This window comes from Electrophorus electricus, chromosome 24 (assembly GCF_041902795.1).
Source record: "Electrophorus electricus isolate QZ-2024a chromosome 24, ASM4190279v1, whole genome shotgun sequence".
Classification (NCBI taxonomy): domain Eukaryota; kingdom Metazoa; phylum Chordata; class Actinopteri; order Gymnotiformes; family Gymnotidae; genus Electrophorus; species Electrophorus electricus.
In genome coordinates, this window is record NC_137520.1 from 9,060,863 (window position 1) to 9,087,711 (window position 26,849).

Genomic DNA, 26,849 nt, shown 5'->3' on the forward strand with positions numbered 1-26,849 from the left:
GTACATAAAATAACAGCTTTCCAAAATTTATTTCAGTTTTACAAATATATAAAATACAGCAGCAAATACAAATGAAAAAGGCCCTTACTTGGCCATATCAATGAGACTCTGTAGCGATGTAGGGACCCAGGTCTTTTTGCCCTGGACAAAAACCACCCCCCGCTCAATGTAGATCATAATCCTGCCAAATGTGTATAGCTGCTTGCCCATGTGGCGCTTGCCCACGAGGGGCATGAAGACAATGCCATTCTCCTCAGCCTTGGCCTGGATCAGGTCTTTGAAGTTGGTGGGTATGGAGGTGGGCATGGTGGCAGTGCCAGGCGGTCGGGGGACTCCACCCTCTGCCTCACGGCGTTCCTGCTGCTGTGCTGGAGCCTCGTACTGGAAATCCTTCCGCCTTTCTGTCTGAGTTAGGTACGCGATGTTCTCCCTTGCGCCGGGCTGCATGTAGCCACCTGTATGGCAGATGGTAGGAGGGTTAAAGCAAACTCAGGTAAGAAGTGCCAAAATCAGACTTTTTTGCAAGGAAGTAGGTAGAGCAAGCGCATTAATGATTTGTGGAGTATAGAGAACTTGAAGGAAGTACGAGTGTGTCTGCGTGCCGGACTGACCTAACCCAGAAGCCACAGCTCTGTTCATGATGTCGAGGGCTTCATTGAGCTTCTCTTTAATGACTGGGTGGCTGAGCAGTGCCTCTGAGAGCATACTCTTCCATCCCAAATACCACTTGGTGATCTCCTCATAGTTGGGGTTATTACTGAGCCAGGAACACAATACCTGCAAACACCAGATACAGTCAGTAAGGTGGGCAACATGCAAGTTCCCCTAAGGGCTCATAACCTCTGCTTTAAGTGCGACAAGCACAGCAGAACCTGAAGGTACCACATGATCACTACTAACTTTATTTATAAAAACCTGATGCAGCTTTATTTGCAGTTAAGAATGTACATGCATTAACCCACCTGTAACCATTTGTTGAAGAAGTGTTTGTCAAGAAGTCCCACCATGGTGCTGAGGGAGAGCATACCCTCCCAGTCCATCACCCAGGTGAATGGCTCAACCAGCTGCTGATGGGGATTCACCACAAGCTCCCCTAGACACAGAGCTACAAAGCATACACACACACCAGAAAATTAGAACTTCTTCAAATAGTGTTAGAACACTGAGAATTTGAGGGTCTTTAAGGTTAGGCGCACCGAGCTTGGGGACAATGTTTTTAACCATGAAGGCCTCCCAGGCTCCAGGAGTGAAGACGTCCTTCCAGGGCTGCAGGATGAGCCTGGCAGAGGCGTCGCTGGGGTGCCAGCGCTGCAGGGCGTGGGCCAGCTTGCTGCGGATGGGTGGGTACAGCGGCTCCAGGCGAGCCTGCATCAGGGGCAGCCACGGGTGGACCCACGAGTGGATTGGTACTGTGTCTGTCAGGGGGTTCCAGCTATCCACCTGAGGACACGAATGTGGGTCATAGTATTTAGGCAGTTTGCTGATTTCCCTTCTATGATGTCAGCGGTGAAAGTCACCTCTTTCTGTAGCCGTGGGAAGATAAGCTGCTCCAAGACATAGTCCAGGATCCAGTGAGGTATCACCGGGGCCCAGCAATCCATGCAGTCCACCATTGAAGCTACGTTCCTGGGCTGCCACTGAACTACACAGCCCCGGAGGACTGGAATCCACACCTCCCATATCAACCTGAAAGAACACAGACCAAATCCTTAAATTACACCTGACAAACTGGCACATTGCAGACTATACATAAATACCCTTAATAGAGGAGAATAAACTGAATCATGATAACAGCCAAGGTTCACCTGTGGTAGGGGTCCATGTTGTTGGAATCAGGTATGCCATGATGAAGCTGTGTACCCTCTAGAATGGCCCTCCACTGACCAACTTCCTCTAAACCATACGAACAATCCTACAGGGAAGAATAGAACTCTATTTTAAAAAAAGGTTAAAGTATGTCCTCTGTTCCAACACATGGCTTGCATGAATTTTTACCTTTAGGGGATCCCAGTTTCTGAGTTTCTCAGTCAGAAGTGGGTGAACTGTGGACACAGCCAGATCAGCTAGCCCCATGCTCTTGTACTCCTGGTAGTAGTGTGTTTGCAGTCGGTGGAAGATGTCGGTGCACTCGTTGAGGCTGAGCAGCAGACCGCCTCCCTCTCCGGCTGCCTCCAGCCTCTCCACCAGCTCCAACACCTGCTCCAGCCGTTCCACGGCCTCGGTCTCCTCACCCAGCCTAGCCTGCAGGGCGGTGCTCTCGTGTGTCAGAGTCACCACAGTGTCATGTTCGTGCTGCAGACGCCGAGCACTCTGCACGTTGCAACAAAGGCACCGCAAAAGATGCAAGCAGGTGTCAGTAGGGAGTATATAGTCTTTTGGACACTATTCTAATGCACCTTTTTATGATGCCTATCAATAACATTAACATGGTTTTACTGGTTTGTGTGTGAGGAAATTCTGTATAGATATGTACCTGTAAAATATCCTGCTCGGTAAGCTCGATGAGTAATTTGAGGTTGTGTTCAAGTTCAGGCAGAGCAAAACCAGTGCTCTTCTGCTCTCGTGTACTGGCACTTAAAGGAGCCTCCTCAGGAACACTGTGCCTCTGACTCATCTGACTGTAGCTGTAGTATACCTTCTGCTCCCTGCCTGTCATATCTATCACCTACAGATCGAGAGAGAGTCCTGAAAAATGTGTCTTTGAAGGACTTGTTAGCCAATAATTATGCTAGAGACATTTTCATGTTTTAAGATATGGCAGTTGTCCTTTTCTCACCTTGACCTGGGCAAGCTCTCCAGCTGGTTTGCTCATGCTCTTGTTAGTGAGTTTTCCATGAGCCTTCAGGTCCTCCACTGTTTTGTAGGAGTATTTGGGTTTTTTCTTCCCTGCTCCAGGTTCTCTGCGCCACTGCCCTAATTCCCGTTGAAACTCCTGGAGACAGAAAGCGTGAGATGGAGACTGTATTGTGAGAAAATCAGTCTCTCATCCTGAGCAAGATTTAAGAAGACATGGGGTTCACTGCAGAAAGACTCAAGTACTGGAACGATGTTTTTTATTTCTGAAAACAAATTATGGAATTTAGCTGATACTTTTATCCAAACCGACTTACAATTCTGACTGAACACAACTTGAGCAATTGAGTTAAGGGCCAACAGTGGCAACCTGGCTGTGGTGGGGCTTGAACTGGCAACCTTCTGATTACTAGTCAAGTACTTTGACCACTGAGCTACCACTGCCCAAAAAAAGCATATAAGCTCTAGATTACCTTGTCTTCCTCCTCCTCTGAGTCGACCACAGGGAAGTCCTGCAGGGACTGCGGAGTCCTCTCATTTCCATAGGCTCCCACAGCTCCCTTGCCTTTACGCACCTTGGCCTCAATTGGAGTTACAATACCTGCAAGCATGATCACACATCAGGATCCATTCACTAGACACCTGACTGCAATGCCTCAATGATGCACCTGCATGGGAACAGTAAGACACTCTACCCTGTGCATTTTTGCCGAGGCCTTTGCCTGGGATGTAACCCATTTTCTGCAGGAGCTTCTGGCCGATGCCTCGAGTGTGTTTCTCCCAGGTACCGATGTCTTGCCCCGGCCGGATACCACCTGCAAATGTCTTCTGGGAAGTCTTAAAATTCCCCCCCTTGGGAAGGTAAACCACATATAAGGTTATGTAAAATAAAATTAAAAAAAAGAATATTTGAACAATTGTTGAGTTAAAAACACCTTAAAATGACCTAGTGTATTTTGACATGTCAGTTAAATTTGCAGTCTGACTTCTGTGAGGCATCTGTGCTTGTGTGTTCAAGAATGGCTGAACACTTCAGTGTTTTAAAACTGCAACTTCTCAGAAAAATTCAGTCTTCAGTATACTCATTAGGAAACAGTTTAGCACCTATCAGAGCTACCATTTACAAATAATGTGAATCACTTTATGCTACCAAATCTTTCTTAAAATACCATTTGAGTTTTTCATAAATTGGGTCTGCAACAAAAACTCAAAACGCATTGTTTCCATTAGTGGCACACAGTTTAGTAGCAAAGAAACCTTAGTCTAATTCTGCAAAAATGTGCAAGAGAGGTACAATACCTAATGAGGTATTCATTCAACAAAAGGAAAATTCTAGAAATTACTAGCATGTGTAACACAAGAAAATGGGTATTAAATGTTAGCAATTTGTAAAAGAGAACAGAGTGAGGCCAAAATTGAGGCATACAATTGAGGTCATTCATACATGTTAGTATTTTATTTGGTAAAACTGGGGCAGCAGGGGCCCTGAATCTAGGCACTGCGAAATACCGTCTGCAGCCTTTTGGGTGCAGCAGTTCGGGGTGGCGGAGCCACTTCTCCGTCTTCATCAGAGTCATCTGAGCCTTCCTGTTCCTGCTCCTCAGCTGCAGTCTTCCGCAGGCCAGCACTCACAAAGCTCACAGGGGCACTGTAGTCTTTCGCTCTATGCAGTTTTGCACATATAAAACATTCACTTAGCAGCTGTCCAGTGATGAGATTCAAGCAGGGGCACTCTGTCAGTCCTAAAAACGACTGCATTTATATCTTGATATAAAACAAAGTTATTAAGACAAGAGAGAGAACAATTAAAGAAATAAAAATACTAGCTGTCAATTTCCTCACTAAAATAAGTATAATATATGAAACACGTTCACAGTGCACAAGTTTGGATTTAGAGTTAAACTTTGGACACAAATGGTCCTTTATAGAGCCCCATACCTTTTGCCTCCAAAACTAGGTCTCTCGTCATCAGAATCATGTTCAGCCCATATGCCGTATGTAGCCTCCTCTTTGGTCTGCCTGTGTCGACGCCTATCGGGATTAAACTCATTGGCCAAGTCCCATTCAGACACCTCAAATTTCTCAATCTCAACCCCATCCTCCTCCTCGTCGACTTCTCTACGCCCATACAAATGGGACATAGACATAATTCTACAAGAAACGAAATACATATATTTGAGCACATATACCTAGCATATAACACAAAACGGTTTCAATAAAGACCTTGTATAGTTGAGAATGTATTTACAAAAACATTTAAAATACTTGCTAGCCAGCAGGTTTTGTTGTACAGAAAATACATAGCTAGCCAAAAGCTACCTTACACGCAACGTTAAATTGTATCATACACTTGTAATTTTATTTATGTAGAAATTATATTAAGAGCGTCCAAGATAGTCCTGGGCCGTTGCGGCAACGTTTTCGGTGGTTGATTGGTTAGCTAGCGTTAGCGTAGCTGTTGCCGCATTTTCTTGTTGCTGATGTTGCTACATGCCATGTAGAAAAATAAATGTAATAGAGTAAATATAGTTAATGACAAAACGAAAACCAAAGCAGACCTGACTGTATTAGCTAGCTAGTTAGCCAGCCTGCTACCTATAAACTTCGGGTGCCGTTAATATCCAGAAAGCTTGGTAACCAGACTTCCTGTTTGTATCGCCGTGATCCGGAAGCACAATCTTGATGTCAAAGCGACGCAAAGGTCAGAAGTTCTCTCTCACAGCCATCTTGGACTCCGAGCTCCGACCCAGTAAGTGTTTCTGTCTTCAATCTTGTGACATCTAGCGTTTATAGACAGATTTATTTGACCAAATGCCACCAGGGTTGTTTTGTTTAATGTCAGTTGTAATAAATGATAAATATTGGTATAGATCGCTGTTTCAAGTCTACAGTATTTATGCTCAATGCAACCACCAGACAGTTCAAAATGGGGGAGCCATGGAAGTGCCTTCAGACTGGCTCGTTAGCCAGGCTCACACCTAAGACAACGATGGTAAATGAGCATTATTCTCTGTGGATTAATCCAACTGCATTAACTATATTATCGGTGGAGAAGTAAGCGAGCTAGCTGTTCCTGCCATGGCTACGCAAAGAGCGACCGGTTGCTTTTACCTGGAGTGGTGCATAGTAGCTAACCGAGCTAGCGAAGGTAGGTTAAGCTATAGCCTGCACATGTGAAACGCTGTAGGATACCTGACTGCTAGTAGCTAACCGAGCTAGCGAAGGTAGATGAAGCTATAGCCTGTACATGTGAAAAGTTGTAGGATGCCTCAGTGCTTGCTAGCTAGTCTGCCTGTGTCGAAAGGCGTGGGTTGCACAAGTTATGTTTGTGATGACTTGCTGTCTTTCCAGTGTGTTTGTCACAAATGTTGTTATCGGTATCGTTATCATACGGTACACTTCCAAGTATAATCCTTTGTGTGTAACAGACGTGGAGTATTCTCCTTAGTTAAAATGACAACTTTCAGCCAAGGCTCGTCATTAGCGGGCTGGCTAGCTATGTTGTTGGTTAGTAGCCTGCCATGCGTCAGTACGAGGTCTTGGCCATCGCTATGTGTTGGCGATTTTGTTTCCGACCAGATATAACTTTGTACTACCCTTTACGTAACACATTCGGGGGAAAATGCAGCGAATGTACAAAGTATCTGGATTAAACTTTAAAAACCGTGTCTTGTCAATTTTGTTTTATTAAGGTGGCAAAATCCGTGTGTAATACTTTACATTTTTGTTGTAGTCAGAAAATGCCAGGTGAAGCCACAGAAACTGTCCCAGTGACAGAGCAGGAGATGCAGCAGCCCCAAGTGGAGACGGGTTTGTATTCCTTTTTCTGCCTTTTAAAAGCAAGCTGTTTTTATTAGAGGGGTCCTGGAGCTTTCTTATTCTGAAATCCTAGGTCATTGCTTACTGGTTAGGTGATGAACTGGACATTTTAGGTTCATTTTAAATGGAACATTGTATTCAGTATAAAATTTGAAAAAATAATTCTTCTAGATTCAACATTGTTTTGATCATAGCACCTGTTTCTGACACTCCTAAGATAGCAGTCACCAGCTGTTCTGGACATTATTAATGTAACATGTTTAACTGGTTGGAGAAAAATGGTGTCAGGTTTTGTAGGATAGCAGTACTGGGTGCAGAGAGCTAAAGCTTTGATGTACTTGGAATATTCAAGTTGAAGGATTTAAAAAAAGATCCAGGACCTCTTTCCAATGTGATTGTGTGCAATGCCTGATGTTTCTATGAGGATAAGTGTGTGGCAGTATGTAAGGCATGGATTGACTTTTTTTTATGTTAAGTGAATGGGATATAGACAAACCAACTGCATGAATATTTCCTATGTAGTGCAGTATCTGTTTCTAATTCCCACATAGAGTACATCTTGTTAAATTGACCATTTTAATCAGACATTCTCAAACATTGCATGTAAGATCACATATTTCTGAGCATTTTGCTGATTCAGCTAAATGGTGTTAAATGAGATCTTGTTTCTTGTGGGAGTATCAGGATATTTTATTTGGTGCTTATATTAAATAAAATGATGTTTTGTAGATTAAGATTTCTTTTAACTAATAGTGGACGATGGGCATGTCGGTATATATTCTCTGTATTCTTTATTTGACTGTAGGGGACTAAAATGATTTGAACTAAACATTAGAATGTAATGAAGTAGAAAGTAGTAAAAAAAAAGAGGAAAACTACCAGAGCTATAAACCATACGACCACTTTTTAAATATGGTCTTTTTCACCATGCAAACACCTGTCTGCACAGCTGTGGACAGATTTATGCTCATGTATTCCAGTCCTGTCATGCCCAACCTTGGATATTGATAGTTTTTGAAAATGTTATAGAATATATAAGATTATCACATATGTAATTGAAGAATGCAGAGTGGATTAACTGAAAACATACATTTCCACACACTTCCTTCAGAAGTTGAAATTTTTTATTTTTTTTTTTAAAGGCTAACTTTGTGTAAAATTGAACTTGGTATATGATGCCAAAATACTAATAGACAAACAGTATTCATTTTTAAATTGAATATTAAAGCTGTAAAACCTTTTGTTAATTTGATAAATGGAATCCTTATTAAAAGAAATGTACAAGTACGTTGTTGCTAACAGTTTTTGTTTTCATTAATTTGTTTTATGTGCACTGTATGGTTTAACTGGGAAGTGGGCACTTTGCCTTTTTTTTTTTTTTTTTTTTTTTTTTTTTTACTGCATATGAACCAGCTTCCTTTGAAATTAGGAACACCTTTGGACGGAAAATGTTTTACATGCCTGGATCAGAAATATTCCCCATGTTCTGCTGTGCACAGTGCTTTGAATGGATATTTTCCCACCATCAGTATTTGTCAAGTTAGTCAGTAATTATTACAGATTGTTTCAGAGAAATTTCTCAAACCCCTGCTGATGCTTTTGCTGAACCTATCCTTCCTCCTGCCTTCCCTGCTAAATTTGGGTGTGACTGGTAGAAAATTAAACTTCTCTGCACACCATCTTCACTATCCTCTTATCGCTGAGGCAAGACATGTCGTTGCTTATCTGTAACCATGCGATGTGTGGTAATGTGTATACCTGCTCAAACTCAACACAAGACATTTTCACATCTGAAATGTAGTGACACTGTGCTGTGGAAGCCACACTATCTGGCAAAAATAGTGCTAGCTTTAAATACCCAAAAATGCTGTGCCTGCACACTTTTGCAGCAGCTGGTTTTACAGAGCTGCTGTCTCATGTGTTAAGCTCCCACAAATCCTTACCCGGTGCTGTGCTGCCTGTGAATGCTTGTTAAATTAATCCTCTTGGGTTGAATGTGCGTGTGGCTTAACACCTTTTGTGCAAGGAGTGAGGAGTTTTGTCCTTCACCCTAATCCGCATGGGCGTGAAGTTTCTCTATGCTGCTGTTCCTGGTCTCAACTTTGAGCCCCTTTTTCCTCAGTCACACCTGCTGTCCCTGCTGCTGCTGCAGTCCCTGCCTCTCAGCCAAAGGCTAAAGGGTCCAAAGCTGACCCTAAGCTGTCTTCATCTCAGAATACTTCTGCTCCCAAGCCTGTCCCTGTGGGCCGAAGGAAACGCTCTTCTCTCTCTGCCTCTTCTGCTTCCCCCACCTCACCCAAATCGGCTTCTGGTCCTCGAGCCACCCCTCCTTGCTCCCCACTTGTGTCCCCTCCAGCTGGCTCTGCAGGTGCAGGGAAAGCTGAGACAACTGTTCCTAAGGTTGTAAAGGCTGGTAAACAAATAAAGCAAAAGAAAGCAGATGCTTTCAAACATGCAGAACCTCAGAAGGTAACCCTACCTTCCCCTGCACCTTCAGAGGTTAAACCAGTACCAAAACCTATTCCGGTTCCAATGGAGGCTATAACCATCCCTTCTCCTGCTGTCCCAGTGACAGTGCAGAGTATGGTCACTGTCCCAGTGTCTCCTAAGCTTGCAGCCCCCGCACCAGTGGAGGCCAAACCAGCGAAGGATGCAGCACCTGCTCCGGTGTCTCCTAAGGTTGCAGCCCCCGCACCAGTGGAGGCCAAACCAGTGAAGGATGCAGCACCTGCTCCATTGTCCCCTAAGGTTGCAGCCCCAGCACCAGTGGAGGCCAAACCAGCGAAGGATGCAGCACCTGCTCCTGTGTCCTCTAAGGTTGCAGCCCCAGCTCCAGTGGAGGCCAAACCAGCGAAGGATGCAGCACCTACTCCTTTGTCCTCTAAGGTTGCAGCCCCAGCACCAGTGGAGGCCAAACCAGCGAAGGATGCAGCACCTGCTCCTGTGTCCTTTAAGGTTGCAGCCCCAGCACCAGTGGAGGCCAAACCAGCGAAGGATGCAGCACCTTCTCCGGTGTCCCCTAAGGTTGCAGCCCCAGCACCAGTGGAGGCCAAACCAGCGAAGGTTGCAGCCCCAGCACCAGTGGAGGCCAAACCAGCGAAGGATGCGGCACCTGCTCCTGTGTCCCCTAAGGTTGCAGCCCCAGCACCAGTGGAAGCCAAACCAGCGAAGGATGCGGCACCTGCTCCGGTGTCCCCTAAGGTTGCAGCCCCAGCACCAGTGGTGGCCAAACCAGCGAAGGATGCGGCACCTGCTCCGGTGTCCCCTAAGGTTGCAGCCCCAGCACCAGTGGAGGCCAAACCAGCGAAGGTTGCAGCCCCAGCACCAGTGGAGGCCAAACCAACGAAGGATGCGGCACCTGCTCCTGTGTCCCCTAAGGTTGCAGCCCCAGCACCAGTGGAAGCCAAACCAGCGAAGGATGCGGCACCTGCTCCGGTGTCCCCTAAGGTTGCAGCCCCAGCACCAGTGGAGGCCAAACCAGCAAAGGTTGCAGCCCCAGCACCAGTGGAGGCCAAACCAGCAAAGGTTGCAGCCCCAGCACCAATGGAGGCCAAACCAGCGAAGGATGCAGCACTTGCTCCGGTGTCCCCCAAGGTTGCAGCCCCAGCACCAGTGGAGGCCAAACCAGCGAAGGATGCAGCACTTGCTCCGGTGTCCCCCAAGGTTGCAGCCCCAGCACCAGTGGAGGCCAAACCAGGGAAGGATGTAGCACCTGCTCTGATGTCCCCCAAGGTTGCAGCCCCAGCACTAGTGGAGGCTAAACCAGCGAAGGATGTAGCACCTGCTCTGATGTCCCCCAAGGTTGCAGCCCCAGCACTAGTGGAGGCTAAACCAGCGAAGGATGCAGCACCTGCTCCGGTATCCCCTAAGGTTGCAGCCCCAGCACCAGTGGAGACCAAACCAGTGAAGGATGCAGCACCTGGTCCAGTCTCCCCTAAGGTTGCAGTCCCAGCACCAGTGGAGGCCAGACCAGTGAAGGATGCAGCACCTGGTCCAGTCTCCCCTAAGGTTGCAGTCCCAGCACCAGTGGAGGCCAGACCAGTGAAGAATGCAGCACCTGGTCCAGTCTCCCCTAAGGTTGCAGTCCCAGCACCAGTGGAGGCCAGACCAGTGAAGGATGCAGCACCTGGTCCAGTCTCCCCTAAGGTTGCAGTCCCAGCACCAGTGGAGGCCAGACCAGTGAAGAATGCAGCACCTGGTCCAGTCTCCCCTAAGGTTGCAGTCCCAGCACCAGTGGAGGCCAAACCAGTGAAGGATGCAGCACCTATTCCAGTGTGCCTCAAGGTTGCAGTCCCAGCATCAGTGGAGGCCAGACCAGTGAAGGATGCAACACCTGCTCTGGTCATCCCCAAGGTTGCAGTCCCAGCACCAGTGGAGGCCAAACCAGTGAAGGATGCAGCACCGATATCTCCTAAAGTTGCTTTGTCTCCTGTGGCTTTTAAAATAATTTCCAAGCCTGCAGGTCCTGCACCGAAATCATACTCGGAGGTTGTGGCATGTAGTCCACCCAGAATTCCAGATGTGTCAAAGGTTGTTCCTGAGCTTCCTATATCTGCATTTCATTCAACTGCTAAGGTGTCTGAAGCCCCTAAAATAGTCCCAGAGATGCCTGCAGTTGTTCCAGGAACCCATAAGAGTGCAGATGCGCCTAAAGCTGCCCCAGAGCCTCTAAAGGCTCACCCAGTTACTATTCCTGTGCAAGAAGCAAAGGCAGCCCCTGCTTCTGCTTCTAAGAGCAAGGTAGAAGCACCCAAAAAGAAACCAGAGTTGGCTCCTCCTACTGTTGCAGCTCCACCTCATCCTCAGGTTCCTCTTTCAGCTTTTGAGGAGGACGATGACCTTCCTCCCCTCATTCCGCCTGAAAAGCCTTTGATGGCGCCTGTTTTCCAGCCCGAACCTACGGTTGAGGCTCCGCCCAAAGTAGCCCCTGTAGTCACCACTCTTGTGCCCCCAGCTGCCACTATTGCAGGTCAGCCTGCCCCTACAGCAGTCAAAGCCCCACCCAAACCGGAACCAGCCGTCAAGAACGACAAGGGTATCTCTCTCTGCTTGTCTCTTTCCTTTTGTCTCCTGCTATTTTTTTTCTGGGTGTGCAGTTTTTTACTTGCATTTGTATTTTTCCACTTAAATTTCATCTTTACACATGTCAGTAATTGCCATAGGGTAAATTATTTTTAGCCAGGTTCATTGCGAAGTTGCTAATACTGGATGTCCATCAGCTACTGCCCTGTTTCAAAAGGAAATTGAACAGCTATTCTCATGTAAACACTTTGGCATTCAAATGTGGTTGACATTTCTAAAAATTGTAGGGTAGCAGTTCTTGAAACTGAATTGAAGACTCTTGGTTGGAACAGTTAACTGAGATGAAAGTATCATTTGTTTTATACTGTACAAGTATTTACAGTTCTGCATTACATTTGGTTGCTTTCTTAAAGGTGACTTTTGTTTGGGTTTTTTTTGGATACATGAACACACTGGGTTTTTTTTTTTATGGCCTTTAACTAATGTTGTGTGTGTGTGGGGGGGGGGGTGTTAAAAACAAAACCCAGGTTTGTTGGTCTGTGTGTTATGATGTAAATGGGTTCTTATATCCTGTATATAATAATTTCCTTCAGGGCTACATATGTGCATTTCTTCTTTTTAAATGGAGACAGATTTGCATACAAGTAATTAAAACAATGATGCAGCAGCTCAAAGCAGACTTTTTACTTTGCATGATTTGCTGCTTCACACACTTTTTTCTCCCTTCTCTCTCATGCTCTCCATATAAAGGGTCCGGCACTGAATCTGACAGTGATGAATCCGTTCCTGAACAGGAGGAGCAGGATTCTGCACAAGCACAGACGCAGCAGGCACAGGTAATGCCCCATCTGTAATGCACATTTGTCTCCTGAGACTCAGTTGAGCATTCTAAACTTGGAGGTGCTCTTTCAAAATTTTCCAATGCTTGAAATCTAACATTTGATACAAGTTACCGACTGACTTGAATCATGGAAACGAGAGAAAGGAAAACTTGGCTTTTTAGCAAGGATGCTGCCAGGAGGGGGTTTAAGAGCCAGCATCCTGTGTTCTTTCATTTTATTTTTTTAAAGTTGCCTTTTACTTATAAAGAGGGGTGGAGAATGTGTCAATGAAGATCTTGGGTGTTTTATAAATTATAATTGCATCTGTTTTTCATAATGGATTTAATGATGGTTACAAGGTGGTTCTACATCTGAAACTGGGGATTTGATGGATAAAAGAATTTTCCCTCCACAGCTCGCAGCCGCTGCGGAAATTGACGAGGAACCCGTCAGCAAAGCGAAGCAAAGCCGGAGTGAAAAGAAAGCAAGAAAGGTTTGCACAGAACCCCAGTTCCTCCATGCCTGGGCAAGGGTTCATGGATCCAGACTAAAGTTTCCCATCTCGCTTGCGTTTTACCAGGCTATGTCCAAATTGGGTCTCAGACAAGTGACGGGAGTTACCAGGGTAACCATTCGCAAGTCCAAGAACATTCTGTTTGTAATCACCAAACCAGATGTCTACAAAAGTCCCGCGTCAGACACTTACATTGTTTTCGGTGAGGCTAAGGTAAGAAAAATCACATTGTACGGTCAGAAAAAATGTACCGTCCATTTTGGTGTACAATACATATACTCCAGAGTATATGTGTTTTAAACAGCTTTAGCTTTTTGATGCATTTACATCCTCTAAATGATGATTTTAAAAGTTTGACTTTCGTTCTTCTGACTCCAATGAAGCCAAACTTTCTTCTGAGAGGATTGTTCCACCACCTCTGTCATAAAAGCTATAGTATGAGTTACTATATTCTCAGTATGGTTGTGCTTCCACTCTTCAGATTGAAGACCTGTCCCAGCAAGCTCAGCTGGCAGCTGCAGAGAAGTTCAAGGTCCAGGGAGAAGCAGCTTCAAACATCCAAGAAAATACACAGACGCCCACAGTACAGGAGGAGAGCGAAGAGGAAGAGGTGAACAGCTTGTTTCCTTGACTTAGTTAACACTCATATTAATGCTGCTGGTGTACTACTGAACCATTTCCATAAATCAGGAGTGGTGATTTTGGACCCTAAATCTGGCATTTCCTTTCCAGGTGGATGAGACTGGAGTGGAGGTTAAGGACATTGAGCTGGTGATGTCACAAGCCAATGTATCTCGGGCAAAGGCTGTTCGTGCACTGAAGAATAATAACAATGACATTGTCAATGCCATTATGGTGAGTGTAGAAGAATTGTCTTGGTAAAATATCCATTTGTACTGATGCACGTCTACAGTGATGATCGTATGACCTCTGAGTCTGCTGAAGCCAGTATCTTTTCTGAGAAGAGCTTGGCACTGAACGGAAATTAGTTTCCTTTGCATGGTTCTTAACATTTTTCCTTTTCTTTGTCTGCAGGAATTGACAATGTAGGTGAAGATCAGAGTGGTTCAGGTTTAGATGTTGCTGAATTAATCTACACTATTTGTACAATTTATACCCAAGAGAATAAAGTTGTGGATTGATGAACTTAGTCTCGAGTTGCTTTATTCAGGATAATAACCATGTACCCTCAGCCTTGTTGTATAGATGGGAGCCCATTAGCTTATAACAAAGCACCGAGTTGACCAGTTTAGGTTTCTGTTTATTTACTAAAGTTGTCAGAATTGTCCACCTCATACCAGATACAGTTACAGTACTTTAAAAACTCAAACTATTTGAAGTATTTCAATTTGTTTCTTAACATCCTGTTATCAGTCTCTGAATGCTAGTTCGTTCATCTTGTCACATTCAGTGGTGTAGTCTAAAGGTAGGCTTACCTGGGCAATGCAGAGTTAAATCACATTTTATGACTTATACCTGCAGTGCACATTTAAGTGCACATTTTGGTTTATGATTTAAGGATAATGAACACTTGACATTCCTGGCTTTGACAAGAATAAATATTGCTCACTTATGTTTGGCATTAGCATGGAACTGACTAGTGACAATTCTATGACATGAGATCTGCATCACAACACCGACACACATTTTCAGCTCAGTGAGCGAATAAAGTCATACGCCATCTGATGTCCAGTGCCACTCTGCCACCAAGGTAGGCTATTATCTTAGCATTGGAAAAATGATTGGTATATACCAAAACATACCAAAAACTAGCTGTGTAGTATTTGTATGTGTCAAAAAAAAAAAATGTAAAAAGCCAGTTCACATCAAGGGACAGTAAATGAGATCTGTGTCTAGGCACAGCGTCTGCAAACAGGATGGAATTGAAATGGGACCTGGCCAGTCAATGTCTTGGCTATCTAGTGGTTGCTCATCCACTTTAATGAGGCAGACTTGACACTCATCAATCTGCTTCATGAATTTTTTGTACATAATGATTCTGAACGTTGATTTGCAAAGATGTAAAATAATTATTGAAGTGGGATTAAGGCTCCTAACAGGTAGAAATTTGTGTGGTTTTGTTAATTTATGCTATTAATTTAGCAAAGATTTCAATTTGTGTTTACTGCCAGTCAAATCAGAGGGGGTCTGCACCAAAAAGGGGTGGGGCATTATCGAAGGAAGTCTCACTGATGTCGAACCCTCTAAGACTGTAATAAGTCATAACTATGTAATAATGAAATATAAAAGTCAAATAAGAGTGTAGTAGCAATACCTGTAACAATATTAACAGTGTAATAACTGGGTAGTAATGTAATAAATGATGGTGTATTAAAAAAATAAATGTAGTAATGCAATTAACAGTAATATCTACACAATAGCACAGTAATAACTGCAATGACAGCATAATTATGTAGTAATATAGTATGTCATAATGTAATAACTGTAATAGCAAAACTATTAGTATGAACATGACATATCATACTAACAGCCCAGACAAGTACACAGACTAGTCATGCAACTAATTTCATTAAATAAGTTTTTCTTGGGTGCTAAACTGCATTGGCCAAGCATCCAGCACATGTTAAGTATGAGCTGCACCATCTGCAATTAAATATGAGCAAAATGTTGCACAACACTTTCCCTTGTTTGCACATCGTTCTCCATTCCTAATGGACTTTTTGCAAAATATAGATGGTTTCATAACACAAATCACATGACAATGTCCGATCAGGCAAACCACAATACAATGGGATGTGTATGATCACGGTCCCTATGACCAACTGGCACTTTTAGACTTTGCAGCTGAGATATGTAGGGCAATCACAGCATCAGACTGCCAGATCTGGATCAGGTATGTATGGCGATTTTTCCTATACTGCATTGCCAGTGAAAAATATTCTTTGCGGGGCTTATAAACATGTAGGGCCCAGTATCAAGAACAGGGTAGATCATTTTACTCTAAATGATCTACCCTCTTTTTGATACTGACCCCTACGTGTAAATGGCACACCTTTGTCTTTGTATTTTGTTTTATATAACAGTATTTTGGTTGTTTGATATTTTTATTGTTTTTTGTTTTGGTTTGGTTTTTTTGTTTTTTTTTGGTTGTTTAATATATAAAAATTCCTAAAGTGAATAATTCAGACTCATTTACACACACTCTCACAAACAAACTCTGGTTAACCTGTAAATGTGTCTGCAGATAATGCATGTTTGTCAACTTACTGGACATGCTCTAAGAGCTTTGAAGGTACATTCACTAAGTATTTAATCCTCAAAGCCCATGGAGATCCAGAGACAGATATTTTGTAAGTGGCAGGGTCACTTGGCTTGGCCCGTTGCCAAAACAGTCAATAGGATTGAATTCTAACATTGTGGATAAGCATCATCCATGTTAGAATACCAGCGTAAATACAACAGAAGGTCAGGAGTATGGAAACCTATAGTGCTTGTGTTTTAAAATGAAAGGTATGCAAGGTAAGGCAAACCCATGTTGAGGACTGCAGTAAAAACACGTGAAGGTTTCTTTCATTGCTTACCGACTTCACAAACATGAGTACAACTTGTTTCATTTCTTTAATTCTGTTTGTGTACAAATAGGATGCTGTCTAATTCAAAGTAAATTAGGTACACTGCCTTTTGTGCCTCCAAGCACAGACAGAATTAGGACTTTATGGGATCTGCTATGAAAGTGTGTATTGTACACAAAGTTCTGTTCCCTTCATATTGCTCACACAGCACATTGCTTGAGGCTACTGTGGGCATTTTATCTGGCTTTAATTATTACAATATCTCCTTCTTGAGATTCTTTTTTGTGTATGGTATATATTTACAAAAATGTGTCATGAAACATCATGCAGTGTGTGCTATTTTGCAGTGTGTGCAGATGCAGTGTGTGCTATTTAAAAAAAATTATAATAATTTGGGTTTATTCAAGCACTACTACTAAACAGTAAGCCAAATTAAACATACCTCAGTAATTTGATGTGTGTGATGTTGTGTGGTTATTAGTAGCCACTGTTACACATACAGCAGAAAAGCTGCTTTTCTGCTGGTAGTAATATGAAGTAGAACTGTCCTGTGAAATGTTTGCCAGCTGGGATGTGTGCACATGGATGAATATACGAAAATATTAAATGAACCGTTATACACAATGCTGAGGATGGGGGTGTGGTGCTGTGTCTGTCATGCCTCCTGCTGCTGTAGCTTGTTGAAGTTTTCCTGTGGTGTCCTGATTGACCAGTAATGTGCCCAAAGATTCTGTGTTTACTCGCAAGACAAAATGGAAATATATATACACATTTAAAATCGAAAGTTATTGTGACATTTATTCATCCCTTAGGAGTTTTGTTGTTTGTGTTTTGGTTTTTGTAAAGGAAAGTCCTTACACTATCACAAATGCTTGGAAATTCTTGGGTAACATCATCTTTGTTGATGCTTCTTCATACGACATTGTATGTAAAATACATTATTCGGTACAATGGAGATCACGCCGTATGTGGCACAACACACTTTTGCTAATCCACAATCAGCCAGGAGGGGGCACACTATCACAAGCATAACTGTATGCACAGAACTTAAGTTTTAAAATCACTTGACTTAATTTCCCACATATAAGGGAAACTTTCAGCTTGTAGATTTTCATTATGGATACGTGAAAAACACAAAATGTATAAAAATGCCACATATCAGGTTTTATTTATAAACATGAAATGGATTCTTGTTTATTTATTTTACTGATGACAATTTTAAATGTTCCATCAGATTTTGCATTGTAGTCATTCAGTGATTTAGTTACTCTGGCCAAACTCTGGTTTGTGTGGTCTGTATTGTTTCTCTTTGCTTGTGTATGCATGACTGCTATGGCAGTAAATCAGTACATATTTGAGTGCTCACTTGGGGTCACGGAAGTTTTTGCTGTTGCACAAATTACAAAATCTGCTCACCAGCATCAGAACTTTGTGTCACTATTACCACTTTGAAACTACACGAGGAATCACAAGTCATACCTGAGCTGTCACCTTTCTGAAAATCTTTCTGTAGTATTCTGTTTTGCACAAAGACCTTCTCTTAAAAGCTTTGCGAGGTCCAAGTCAGGGCCCTGTTCGAGCACCTGTCTAGACGCATCAAGGTCCTTAATGCAGGATCAGACCGCTGTGTTTGGTGGTGCTGCTCAGTGAAGAGACAAAGTAGACAGCTGAGGAATGCCCTCATCATGGAAACACAGACACCTATCGGCACCGATGTACTCTGTGGAATGTCAGCAAGGTTGTGCAGCATCACACAATGTGCCTACCCTGGGAAGGAGGAAACGGGTCCCAGTGCCCTTCCAGCTTAATTTCCTCTCCCGTATGAGCCTCACCACATGCTTCGGGGGATACAACGCCTATCATGTCAATTGCTATTTCAAAGGCTCTGAAGCAGCAGCAAAAGGAATGAAAAGGGGTCCATACAGAGGACATTGCAGATAGAGGGTTGCACCAGAGAAATTGGCATCCTTTTTCCAGCATCTTTTCAACCCCAGCCTTTATGGTCCACTGCCTGGCAATGGCACTTGGCAGTCTTACAGCCACTGCCCCAGGAGCCGGGTTTGTAGACATGGTAGTTAGCTCTGCTCCAGCTTATTGCTCTGACATCATGAGAAGTCAGAAACCAATGAGCTGCAACATTGCTCTGACATCATCAGTGATCCAAAACTACCTAATATGCTGTTGCCATGGCTTTGCAGGCAACCTCTCACATTAGCCTAGCATTGCTTTGTAGTTAATGCATACAATGCGTGCACTGCACATGTTAATGCAGACAATATAAACAGACTGATTGCGACAATGAAGCTTTGCAGGCAGCGAGAAGAACGCTGGCAGAGGAGAGAACTTGAGTTCCACTGGGAAAGTTGAGGAGTTCCAGGACATATTCATCTGTCAGCTCCTGCGTAGAGGAGCTGAATGCTCGTCTCGCTCTGCACCACGCATGCAAGGTCTGATGCATGGCCAATATTCCACCTTCCTTAACTCAGAACTGTGCAACCCACTTGGACATGAGCAGTAAATCCTTCATTGAATTTTATATTGATTTCTTATAGATTTTGCTTAATTAAATGTGACTGCCTTCAAGAAGAAACAGCACTGCTAATGTTGAAGAATCACCAGTATGTTTGGATGAATAAGAGCCATTAGAGAAACCATTAGAAGTGCTGCTCTCTAATGTTGAGATGGTACCACATATGGATTCTTCACAAGCAATTGTGAGAATCAGTGCTGTCCCTTTCATTTTTCTTCTATTCTGAACTTTTAAACTTGGTTTCATTATGAGCATGCAAATAATTATTCTATTATAGAGAAGTAGTTTCACTGCAGGAATTTTTTTGCACAGAAAATTGGTTGATAAGCTTTTGTGCATGTGTGCTGCATGTGTGGAGTCAGCACAGGTAACCTGAGGTTTGCTTCACTTAAGGTCAACGCTTAACCAAATTGTTCTTCAGTTGAAGCCGGGTCTATGTAAATACAGTGGAACAAATATAATCACGAAATGGGAACATGGGAATCATTTTGAACACTCATGTTAACAGTTCAAAATGCACCTGTAATGCACCTGTCCAAGGGCTCTGTCTCTACCCATTAGTTTTTCAGATTTTTATTTTGTTTTCCTGTTTGTTATTTAATTGCTGGATAAAGATTCTTTCACTCACTTTTGTTCTGCCTCACATTTCTGTATATTATGATCTAATTTTTTGTCATAGCTTTTTCCATCAGCAACTGTTTTATGGAACTTCTGCTTGATGTGGAATGAACTTCTGCTTCCTGTCCAGACAGCAAAGTCCCTTGCAGTCTTCAAATGCAGACCCATCTATTTGTGGAATATTTAAATGACCACTGTTCCTCCTCCTATGTTGACTAACTGAAACTAGTTCTTATTCTAGGGTATTGTTTATTGCACTGATGTTGACTGCTCCTTTGTTGACTAACAAACTCTAGTACTTATTGTTTATTGCACTTATTATTGTCTGAGAGAGAGCTTATGTATTTTGCACTTCCAGGCATCAGCAGTGATTCCTGTATTTCTACAATATTCTAGTTAATTGGTCTATTGCACTCTAACCTACTGTACTGGCTAGGATGTATTCTATGAGTCTGGATAAGAGCGACTGCTAAATGCCATAAATGGTCTTCATACTGACATGGCTAGTATCTCTCTAGAGGAAGGTGAAAGAATTAAAGGGCAATTTGGCAGATATTTTCGAATACATAGTCCGGTGAATGGTGAAAATAGCACAGGCTCACTAATTCTACAACACAGTAGGTTTTAAACATACTTACACACCCTCACTGTTCTCTACCACAGGCATGACCCAGTGTTCGCCATCTGATGCTTCCAATTCCAAACTCTCAACTGGCAAGCAAAAAGAGGGGATTGACTACTCAGTAAAACACCCAGGATGAGCTGAGCGGTACAGTGGTGCCCTTCGGTTCTGCCGCTGACTTCTGAAGCATTCCTCTGTGTTCCTGTGAGCTGCCGGGCCCTGCGGGTGTAACCTCTCTTTATCACTGCTGGGGTCGTCTGCGGCAACTGCAGCGGTGAACTGGGGGCGCCCAAACTCTTCATCTTCAGAAGCTATTATCCCTTTCCAGGCTGCCTGAAGGGGGATCCGGTTAGCACAGCTGTCATTTTCAAACAGGCCTTTTCAGGGAACTTAGAAAGCTAAACAATTCTGCAAGTTCCATCTGTTCTAGTTTCTTATATTGTCCATTATGAGTATCACATCCTTGTTCTGTGATCATATTTAATTAACTCCCCTGTTTCTGTATTTCTGATACAGGCCCTTGTTTAAGGTTATTATGGGTAAAATATAAATATTTTATTATACTGGAACATTTGTACTGTTTGGATAAAAGGAAACATTGTTGCCTGTGATAACTTTTTAGTGCATGTAATGGAAAATTAAGAATGAGTAAATTTGTCTTGTACATCAATGGAATTGTAGTCACAGGGAAATGTACACATCAGTGAGAAGAGTTTGTGTCTTTGAATATATGGTCTATGAATAAGCAAAACATTCAAACCTATCAGAGTCAAATTAAATGGGTCCCTCTAACTGTGTATTTAAACTCAAGCACACAATATAATTTTTCATCTGTATACTAAAGGAAATATGAAAAGTAAATATTTTAACAACAATACAACTTGCCTATGGCAAATGAAAAAAATGTGATTATATATGGGTATCTTTTCTGTGAATAGTGAAGTAGTGGAAGCAAAGGTATCAGAAGCTGTAATTATACTGGACCATTTACACCTTCCCACCTCCACAGACACATACATGCACACAGACTAACTAGTGACTTCTAGCTTCAAGCTCCAAGAAAGACTCCTATTGTTTGAGGGCCAAAGTGTAAGGCACAAGTCAAACAGGCATAAATATATACAACAATAGTTCAGATTAAAAGGTGATTTAGGTACCATGGAACTGTGTAATCACTATGCAGAGATATCTTATGGTGTGTGTGTAAGTGTGTTTGTGGGTGTTTGTTTGTGTTCATGCTGAGAGTGCAGTGACTAGGAGGCAGAGTTTTCCTAGTCTCAGTCTGCCTCTGAGCTGTGTCATCTTCCACTCTTGCTCCTTCTCAGACTACATCTAGCCCACTGGAGCGGAGAAAATACATGGACGACCGTAAATCACTGACATCTCAGTCTACCTTAGAGTGGGATTATAATAGTTTCTTAATCAGTGCACGAATGCTGAAATGTCAGGAAAGAAAATTCATATACATGCCTGTGGTTTTGTTTATGGAATACTACAATGGAAAATCAAGTGAGTAAGCATTAGTGGCTTTTAAATGCACTGCAGTGACGCGCATCAGCTCTGATGTGTCACCACGGGTATGGTGTGAATAGTGATGGGAGTAGCTGTCAAACATAGCAATGTATGCTGATGTCATCTCCTTTTCTATTTTTGTGAGTCAGCTGCTTTGAGTGCCTTGTGGGAGGGGGAGAAGAGCTGATTCTGTGTCTGGCAACATAATTGATTCATTGAGAGATGCTGTACCGATACCGTAGACATACTGACATCTTTGAAATTACTTTCAAACACTTGATCTTAATCAAGTGTCCATTAATTTTTAATTTGCTATCATACAATTGCCTACAATTTTAGCTGTAATGGTATTGAATTTACGAACTGTACACCCATTTTGCAGTGCGCCCATCGTAGTAGCTATTCTAATCTTTCAATTTATCTTGATGTCGAAATGAATTCCGGTCATTTTCCAAGTCCCATGATGACATCTGTGCATTTACCTGGAATCAGAGGCTATAACACAGGGAAATGATCGAGGCCATGTGGACAGACTAAGTGCTCCTTTCACTGGTTTAGTTTCACATATTCCCGAGTCTAGGCAGTGTGTCTGCGAGTGGTGCAGCAGGGAGGCAGGGTGGGCTGAGCCCGGTGAGGATAGAGGCCCTGTTGTCCCGCTCTCGGAGGAAGTGACTTGCTGAACACTCGTGTCCCACAATGTGCAGCTTGGTGCAAGGCACTGGCCCGCTGCTGACGTCATGCCCGTGCCGAGGGTACTGTACGTCCAGGAGAATCTGCAGGATTAGGTCACGCGTCGGCTTCACGTCCAGCGCCAAATCACCCAAGACCCTTTTGTGTTTCTTAATGTCTCTGACATGTCATTGTCTTATTCCCGAGGTTATACATTAGTACTAGTGCTCCAGAGAGTTTAGAGGTTTAACTGTAGTGTACACTGCATTATTAACACTAGAACTATTATATTAGTAATACAAATCCAATTGTGCATAGCATTATTTTCCCCTGGATTGCCTTAAGACTATATTAGAGGGCACTGGAATTGTTCACTCTGTGTCCACAAAAGAGTGGGTTGGGAATGTCCCTCTAGGGTTGAGCTCATTATTTCTCCCACCCTTTTTATGCCTCCTGAGCTGGGCTTTGGCTCCAGGCCCACCATGGCATTAACCACTTCAAACCATTAAACATCACCTGGCTGTTCTGGTGCTGCCTGGCACAGCACCTAGTGCATACATGGACCTCAGCAAGCAGCTGCACTGAAGCCACCACAGTGTGGGAGCAGTCTAATCTTTTGTTTTAAATTCAGTCTAATGTTGAATTTTAATTTGCAGTGAGAAACAAACATTCCATTCATTGAGCCAGCACCATTTTTCATAACCAAACAATGAGGCCCACACATTGATGTCATGATTAAAAAGAATGCCGCATTTTTTTTCCCCAGTATGTTGTTTGTTGCCAAGAGTGTTTCACTCTTTTATTTCAAAATGCATAAAAGATTTATTATAGAATGATGGCAATTTTTATTCATCCCTTCACCTGGACATTCGCAATCAGCGGTATTGGTTTTCAGCTATGAAAAGCTGGTTCCTTGACTCATGTAATCTTACAAGTCTGTTGGTTAACAGAGCACTTTTCAGATTCAGGTTTTTTTTTTTCCAGAGGCAATTTATATAGGTTTTGATTCCAGCTACGGCAGCAGAATAAGGATGCAAATGACATGTAAATCAGCATTCTCATTGTCCGTCAGCCAGATGCTCACGGGAGAGTGTGGGGGGGGTGTGGCATGTAATTCATGAAGCATGAATAGGGTGGTAAGAGTCAGGAGACAATTGCAAACAGAGAGTGGTTAGTTTGAGTAGCTTTCAGTCGCAGAAACATCTGCTGAAATATTGATTGGTTTTTTTTTCGTATATTTTCATTCTAATGGTGGCCATATTGGAAATGGATATTTATGAGGGGACTATTTCGGAATGAGGATAATTGAATATTGATAGATTCTCTACCTGACATCTGAGGTAACAGTTGGAACTTACATAATCATGTTAACAATTTCTTGTCATGTTTATGGCAGTGCATACAACTCCTAGTTTCCTTCCTTCAGTGTTGTAATGAGTTGGACGCTTGCATGGCTCAGGTGTTGGGACCGCTGAATGCTTCTGTTTAAAACTGGTAGGCCTGTAATCGCCACTCATTTCTGCTTATATACTGCTGGTAGTTACTATAGTGACAGATGAAGCTGTTGAAACTATTAAGTCTTTAACTGTAATTAGGATTAAAACATAGCAAGCCCAAGAAACAGCTTCTATGTATATGTATATGTATATGTATATCTACTGTATAGGTACTTTTAAGAACACTGTAAAGAAATTAATACCAAGATGCTAAATGAATAATTTATTTATTAGTTAAAAACATTTTAGGTTTTGTTTAGTAATTATTTAGTTCACACTTGAGCTCAATTTGTGAAGTATTGTAGGCTTTAGCTGGAGGTGAAATTTGGAGCATGTACTTTCAGCGTGTGTAATTAAGGCCATTAGGGAGGAGTTTTGTTGCCAGATTATACAATAACATCCAGTCTAGGCAATCTTTTATTCCAGTCTGGCCTTCTGACCATGTTATTACTGTAGGACCTGTTACAGAGTGGAAGGTTTATTGTAATTTACAATCATTTATTTACATATTTATTATTTAACACTGCTATCCTTAGAAGTCTTCGCTATATGTAAGGCTTTATCAACAATAACTGATTAAGTAGAACCTGTACATGTAACATTTTAAAAGCTTGTACATGTTAACATTTTAAAGCTTGTACATGTTAACATTTTAAAGTTTGTACATGTAACATTTTAAAAGCTTGTACATGTTAACATTTTAAAGCTTGTACATGTTAACATTTTAAAGCTTGTAACTTAACATTTTAAAGTTTGTACATGTTAACATTTTAAAAGCTTGTACATGTTAACATTTTAAAGCTTGTACATGTTAACATTATAAAGTTTGTACATGTAACATTTTAAAAGCTTGTACATGTTAACATTTTAAAGCTTGTACATGTTAACATTTTAAAGCTTGTAACTGTCAACATTTTAAAGTTTGTACATGTTAACATTTTAAAAGCTTGTACATGTTAACATTTTAAAGCTCGTACATGTTAACATTTTAAAGTTTGTACATGTAACATTTTAAAAGCTTGTACATGTTAACATTTTAAAGCTTGTACATGTTAACATTTTAAAGCTTGTACATGTAACATTTTAAAGCTTGACTTTTCTATGTTCAAAAGTTCAAGTGACACAATAAAAGTGTTGCATGAATAGATCCGTTCCTAAGCTGTGCCAGGACAAAGAGGGGAACTGAGCAATTCTAAATGAAGTGGGAAGCTTGATCCATGACTAAGGTCTAAGTGTGCCAAATAGTGTCGCATCCCAATCTCATCCCACAAGCATAACTTTGTACAGTACAGTACATACTGGAGACTTTCAGTAGGGTTGTGGATTTGATAAACAGGCATTCTGAATGCTAGAGTAGAAGAGCCATGGCGAACAGGCAACAAGAATTGCTCTAGTCGGGTCTTGTGATGAGTAATGCTCAGTGAGAACTTGGGTAACAGTACTATTTAGGAAGGTACAACTTTTGAGAAGGAACATGCTGAATCTGGTAGTAGTAATACTCTGGTAGAGTAAATACTCAGAGGCTACCTAAAGGAAAGAAGGGCCTCTGAGTGAATAGACAGCTGAACTCCATCCAGAACAAGACGTTGAACAGGCAGTATGATTTCTATAGGAACATCAGAGGAAATGCATGAGATCTGTTCCTTGTGAGCCAGTGATTTGGTGTATTTCCTGCTACCTGGTTTTCCCTGCTGATGTGATCTAAGACACGAAAAATCACCATTCTCATCATCCGTGGCATAATTTGTTGTTTCACCAAGTCCAAAAATATCAAGCTAGGCAAAATGAGGACAAGTTCTCTTTTGCTTCTTTGTGGCCTTTTTTTTTTCAGGTGAGATGAAGTATGTTTTGTTCATGTTTCCTCAGAGCTGTTAGACAGTGAGTTGGTGGTATAAGCAGTAGTTGTCCCAAACAGAGATGAGGACTGAGAGATGGTGGGAGATTCTGGCCACATTCATTCTTCTGCTGCAGATATGGAGAGAGACATCTGCTATGGAAATCCCTCCTGATGGTGAGGTGCAAAAAATCCACCTCTGTTTCTCTTTAGACTTCACAGGATCACGCATGTTGGTGACATTATATGCTGATGTCATGTTGTTTGTACGTGCATGTGTGTGTATTCATGTATGTGTATGAACCCCCATCACAGTGAGACAGCCACCTATGATAACCAAGCAGAGTGTTCAAGATCACATTGTGGAACCAACCGACCCTATCACAGTGGAGTGTGAGGCCACTGGAAACCCTCCTCCAATGTAAGAAACAAAACAGAATGAATATGGCAGTTTTATTCCTTCTGTCTGGTCCTACAGTTTTATATTCTACTAATCATTCTTCGCAAAAACCACTTAAATTCTGAAAAGGTGTTCAGTTCTGAAAGCTTCATAATTTAGACCTTTTCTTCATTGTTTCATATACAGAACATTTCATATACAGAGACACTGAAGTGCTGTATCATGAATGAATAAAAATGAACTTCACCTATTCTTTATCTGTTGACTTAGATTCACATGGACACGTGATGGAGTTTATGTGAACGTGGCACGAGATCCACAGGTTTCTATGAAACGGCGTTCTGGGACTCTGGAGATCTTTTTTTGGGGACGTCCAGAGGATTATGAGGGCGTGTACCAATGCACCGCTACTAATGAATTTGGCTCAGCTCTGTCCAATCACATTCATTTGCGTGTCTCCAGTAAGCTGATACCAAAAGAACTTAATATGCAATTTCCCTCAACATACATTAGCCAGAGAATCTAACATTCAGATTATTTTCATCACCATCTACGTCCTCCTGTCATCTCTTCTGTGCTGTGAGCAGAGGCTCGTTCATGGCTGAAGGAGTATTTGGAGCCAGTGTCTGTGTTTGTGGGTCTTCCACTCATCCTGACATGTAATCC

At 42.4% G+C, this 26,849-nt stretch overlaps 3 protein-coding genes and 1 non-coding gene across 8 annotated transcripts in view; 3 read left to right on the plus strand and 1 right to left on the minus strand.

Moving 5' to 3' along the window:
* Nucleotides 1–10: 10 nt before the first annotated feature.
* Nucleotides 11–5,466, minus strand: tfip11 (tuftelin interacting protein 11). Of its 2 annotated transcripts, none has more exons than XM_027006984.3 (14): nucleotides 5,352–5,466; nucleotides 4,732–4,944; nucleotides 4,303–4,456; nucleotides 3,489–3,645; nucleotides 3,267–3,394; nucleotides 2,777–2,932; nucleotides 2,474–2,665; nucleotides 1,996–2,310; nucleotides 1,806–1,912; nucleotides 1,518–1,686; nucleotides 1,197–1,440; nucleotides 963–1,105; nucleotides 612–777; nucleotides 11–455 (listed from the first exon to the last, which is right to left on the minus strand). In XM_027006984.3, exons 2-14 carry the CDS (start codon nucleotides 4,938–4,940, stop codon nucleotides 85–87), a joined length of 2,511 nt encoding a protein of 836 aa, XP_026862785.1. In that variant the 5' UTR covers nucleotides 4,941–4,944; nucleotides 5,352–5,466; the 3' UTR covers nucleotides 11–84. The 2 variants fall into 2 exon arrangements, with proteins under 2 accessions (XP_026862785.1, XP_026862786.1); XM_027006985.3 differs by having other exon boundaries at nucleotides 5,389–5,413.
* Nucleotides 5,422–14,115, plus strand: naca (nascent polypeptide associated complex subunit alpha). 4 transcript variants are annotated; one of them, XM_035522343.2, is made up of 9 exons: nucleotides 5,422–5,542; nucleotides 6,527–6,603; nucleotides 8,735–11,647; nucleotides 12,385–12,470; nucleotides 12,871–12,948; nucleotides 13,036–13,182; nucleotides 13,451–13,579; nucleotides 13,702–13,824; nucleotides 14,005–14,115. In XM_035522343.2, the coding sequence occupies exons 2-9, from the start codon at nucleotides 6,534–6,536 to the stop codon at nucleotides 14,017–14,019; spliced, it is 3,561 nt and encodes a 1,186-aa protein (XP_035378236.1). In that variant the 5' UTR covers nucleotides 5,422–5,542; nucleotides 6,527–6,533; the 3' UTR covers nucleotides 14,020–14,115. The 4 variants fall into 4 exon arrangements, with proteins under 4 accessions (XP_035378236.1, XP_026862763.1, XP_035378237.1 ...); XM_035522344.2 differs by lacking the exon at nucleotides 5,422–5,542 and adding an exon at nucleotides 5,710–5,785; XM_027006962.3 differs by lacking the exon at nucleotides 8,735–11,647.
* Nucleotides 13,298–13,373, plus strand: LOC113575496 (small nucleolar RNA SNORD59). The gene has a single exon (XR_003410424.2). It is a non-coding gene; the product is annotated as a small nucleolar RNA SNORD59 (small nucleolar RNA).
* A 9,461-nt stretch (nucleotides 14,116–23,576) lies between the features above and the next one.
* Nucleotides 23,577–26,849, plus strand: part of nfascb (neurofascin homolog (chicken) b) — a 12,896-nt gene continuing 9,623 nt past the window's right edge. Inside the window, exons 1-5 of the mRNA XM_035522339.2 lie at nucleotides 23,577–23,793; nucleotides 25,816–25,960; nucleotides 26,099–26,204; nucleotides 26,454–26,644; nucleotides 26,771–26,849. The exon at nucleotides 26,771–26,849 is cut by the window's right edge and continues 44 nt beyond it. Of these exons, the coding sequence (XP_035378232.1) occupies nucleotides 25,867–25,960; nucleotides 26,099–26,204; nucleotides 26,454–26,644; nucleotides 26,771–26,849 (470 nt within the window). The 5' untranslated portion in view covers nucleotides 23,577–23,793; nucleotides 25,816–25,866. The remainder of the gene's footprint in view (nucleotides 23,794–25,815; nucleotides 25,961–26,098; nucleotides 26,205–26,453; nucleotides 26,645–26,770) is intronic.

Bases quoted from the DNA above. Each gene is read 5' to 3' on its own strand.
- tfip11 (XM_027006984.3), bottom strand. From the start codon at position 4,940: ATGTCTATGTCCCATTTGTATGGGCGTAGAGAAGTCGACGAGGAGGAG. The intron at 2,311-2,473 runs GTACATATCTAT...TGCAACGTGCAG, and splicing joins CCGAGCAGGATATTTTACAG to AGTGCTCGGCGTCTGCAGCA. The intron at 778-962 runs GTGGGTTAATGC...TGGTGTTTGCAG, and splicing joins TCTTCAACAAATGGTTACAG to GTATTGTGTTCCTGGCTCAG.
- naca (XM_035522343.2), top strand. From the start codon at position 6,534: ATGCCAGGTGAAGCCACAGAAACTGTCCCAGTGACAGAGCAGGAGATG. The intron at 6,604-8,734 runs GTTTGTATTCCT...CTTTTTCCTCAG, and splicing joins GCAGCCCCAAGTGGAGACGG to TCACACCTGCTGTCCCTGCT. The intron at 13,580-13,701 runs GTGAACAGCTTG...TTTCCTTTCCAG, and splicing joins AGGAGAGCGAAGAGGAAGAG to GTGGATGAGACTGGAGTGGA.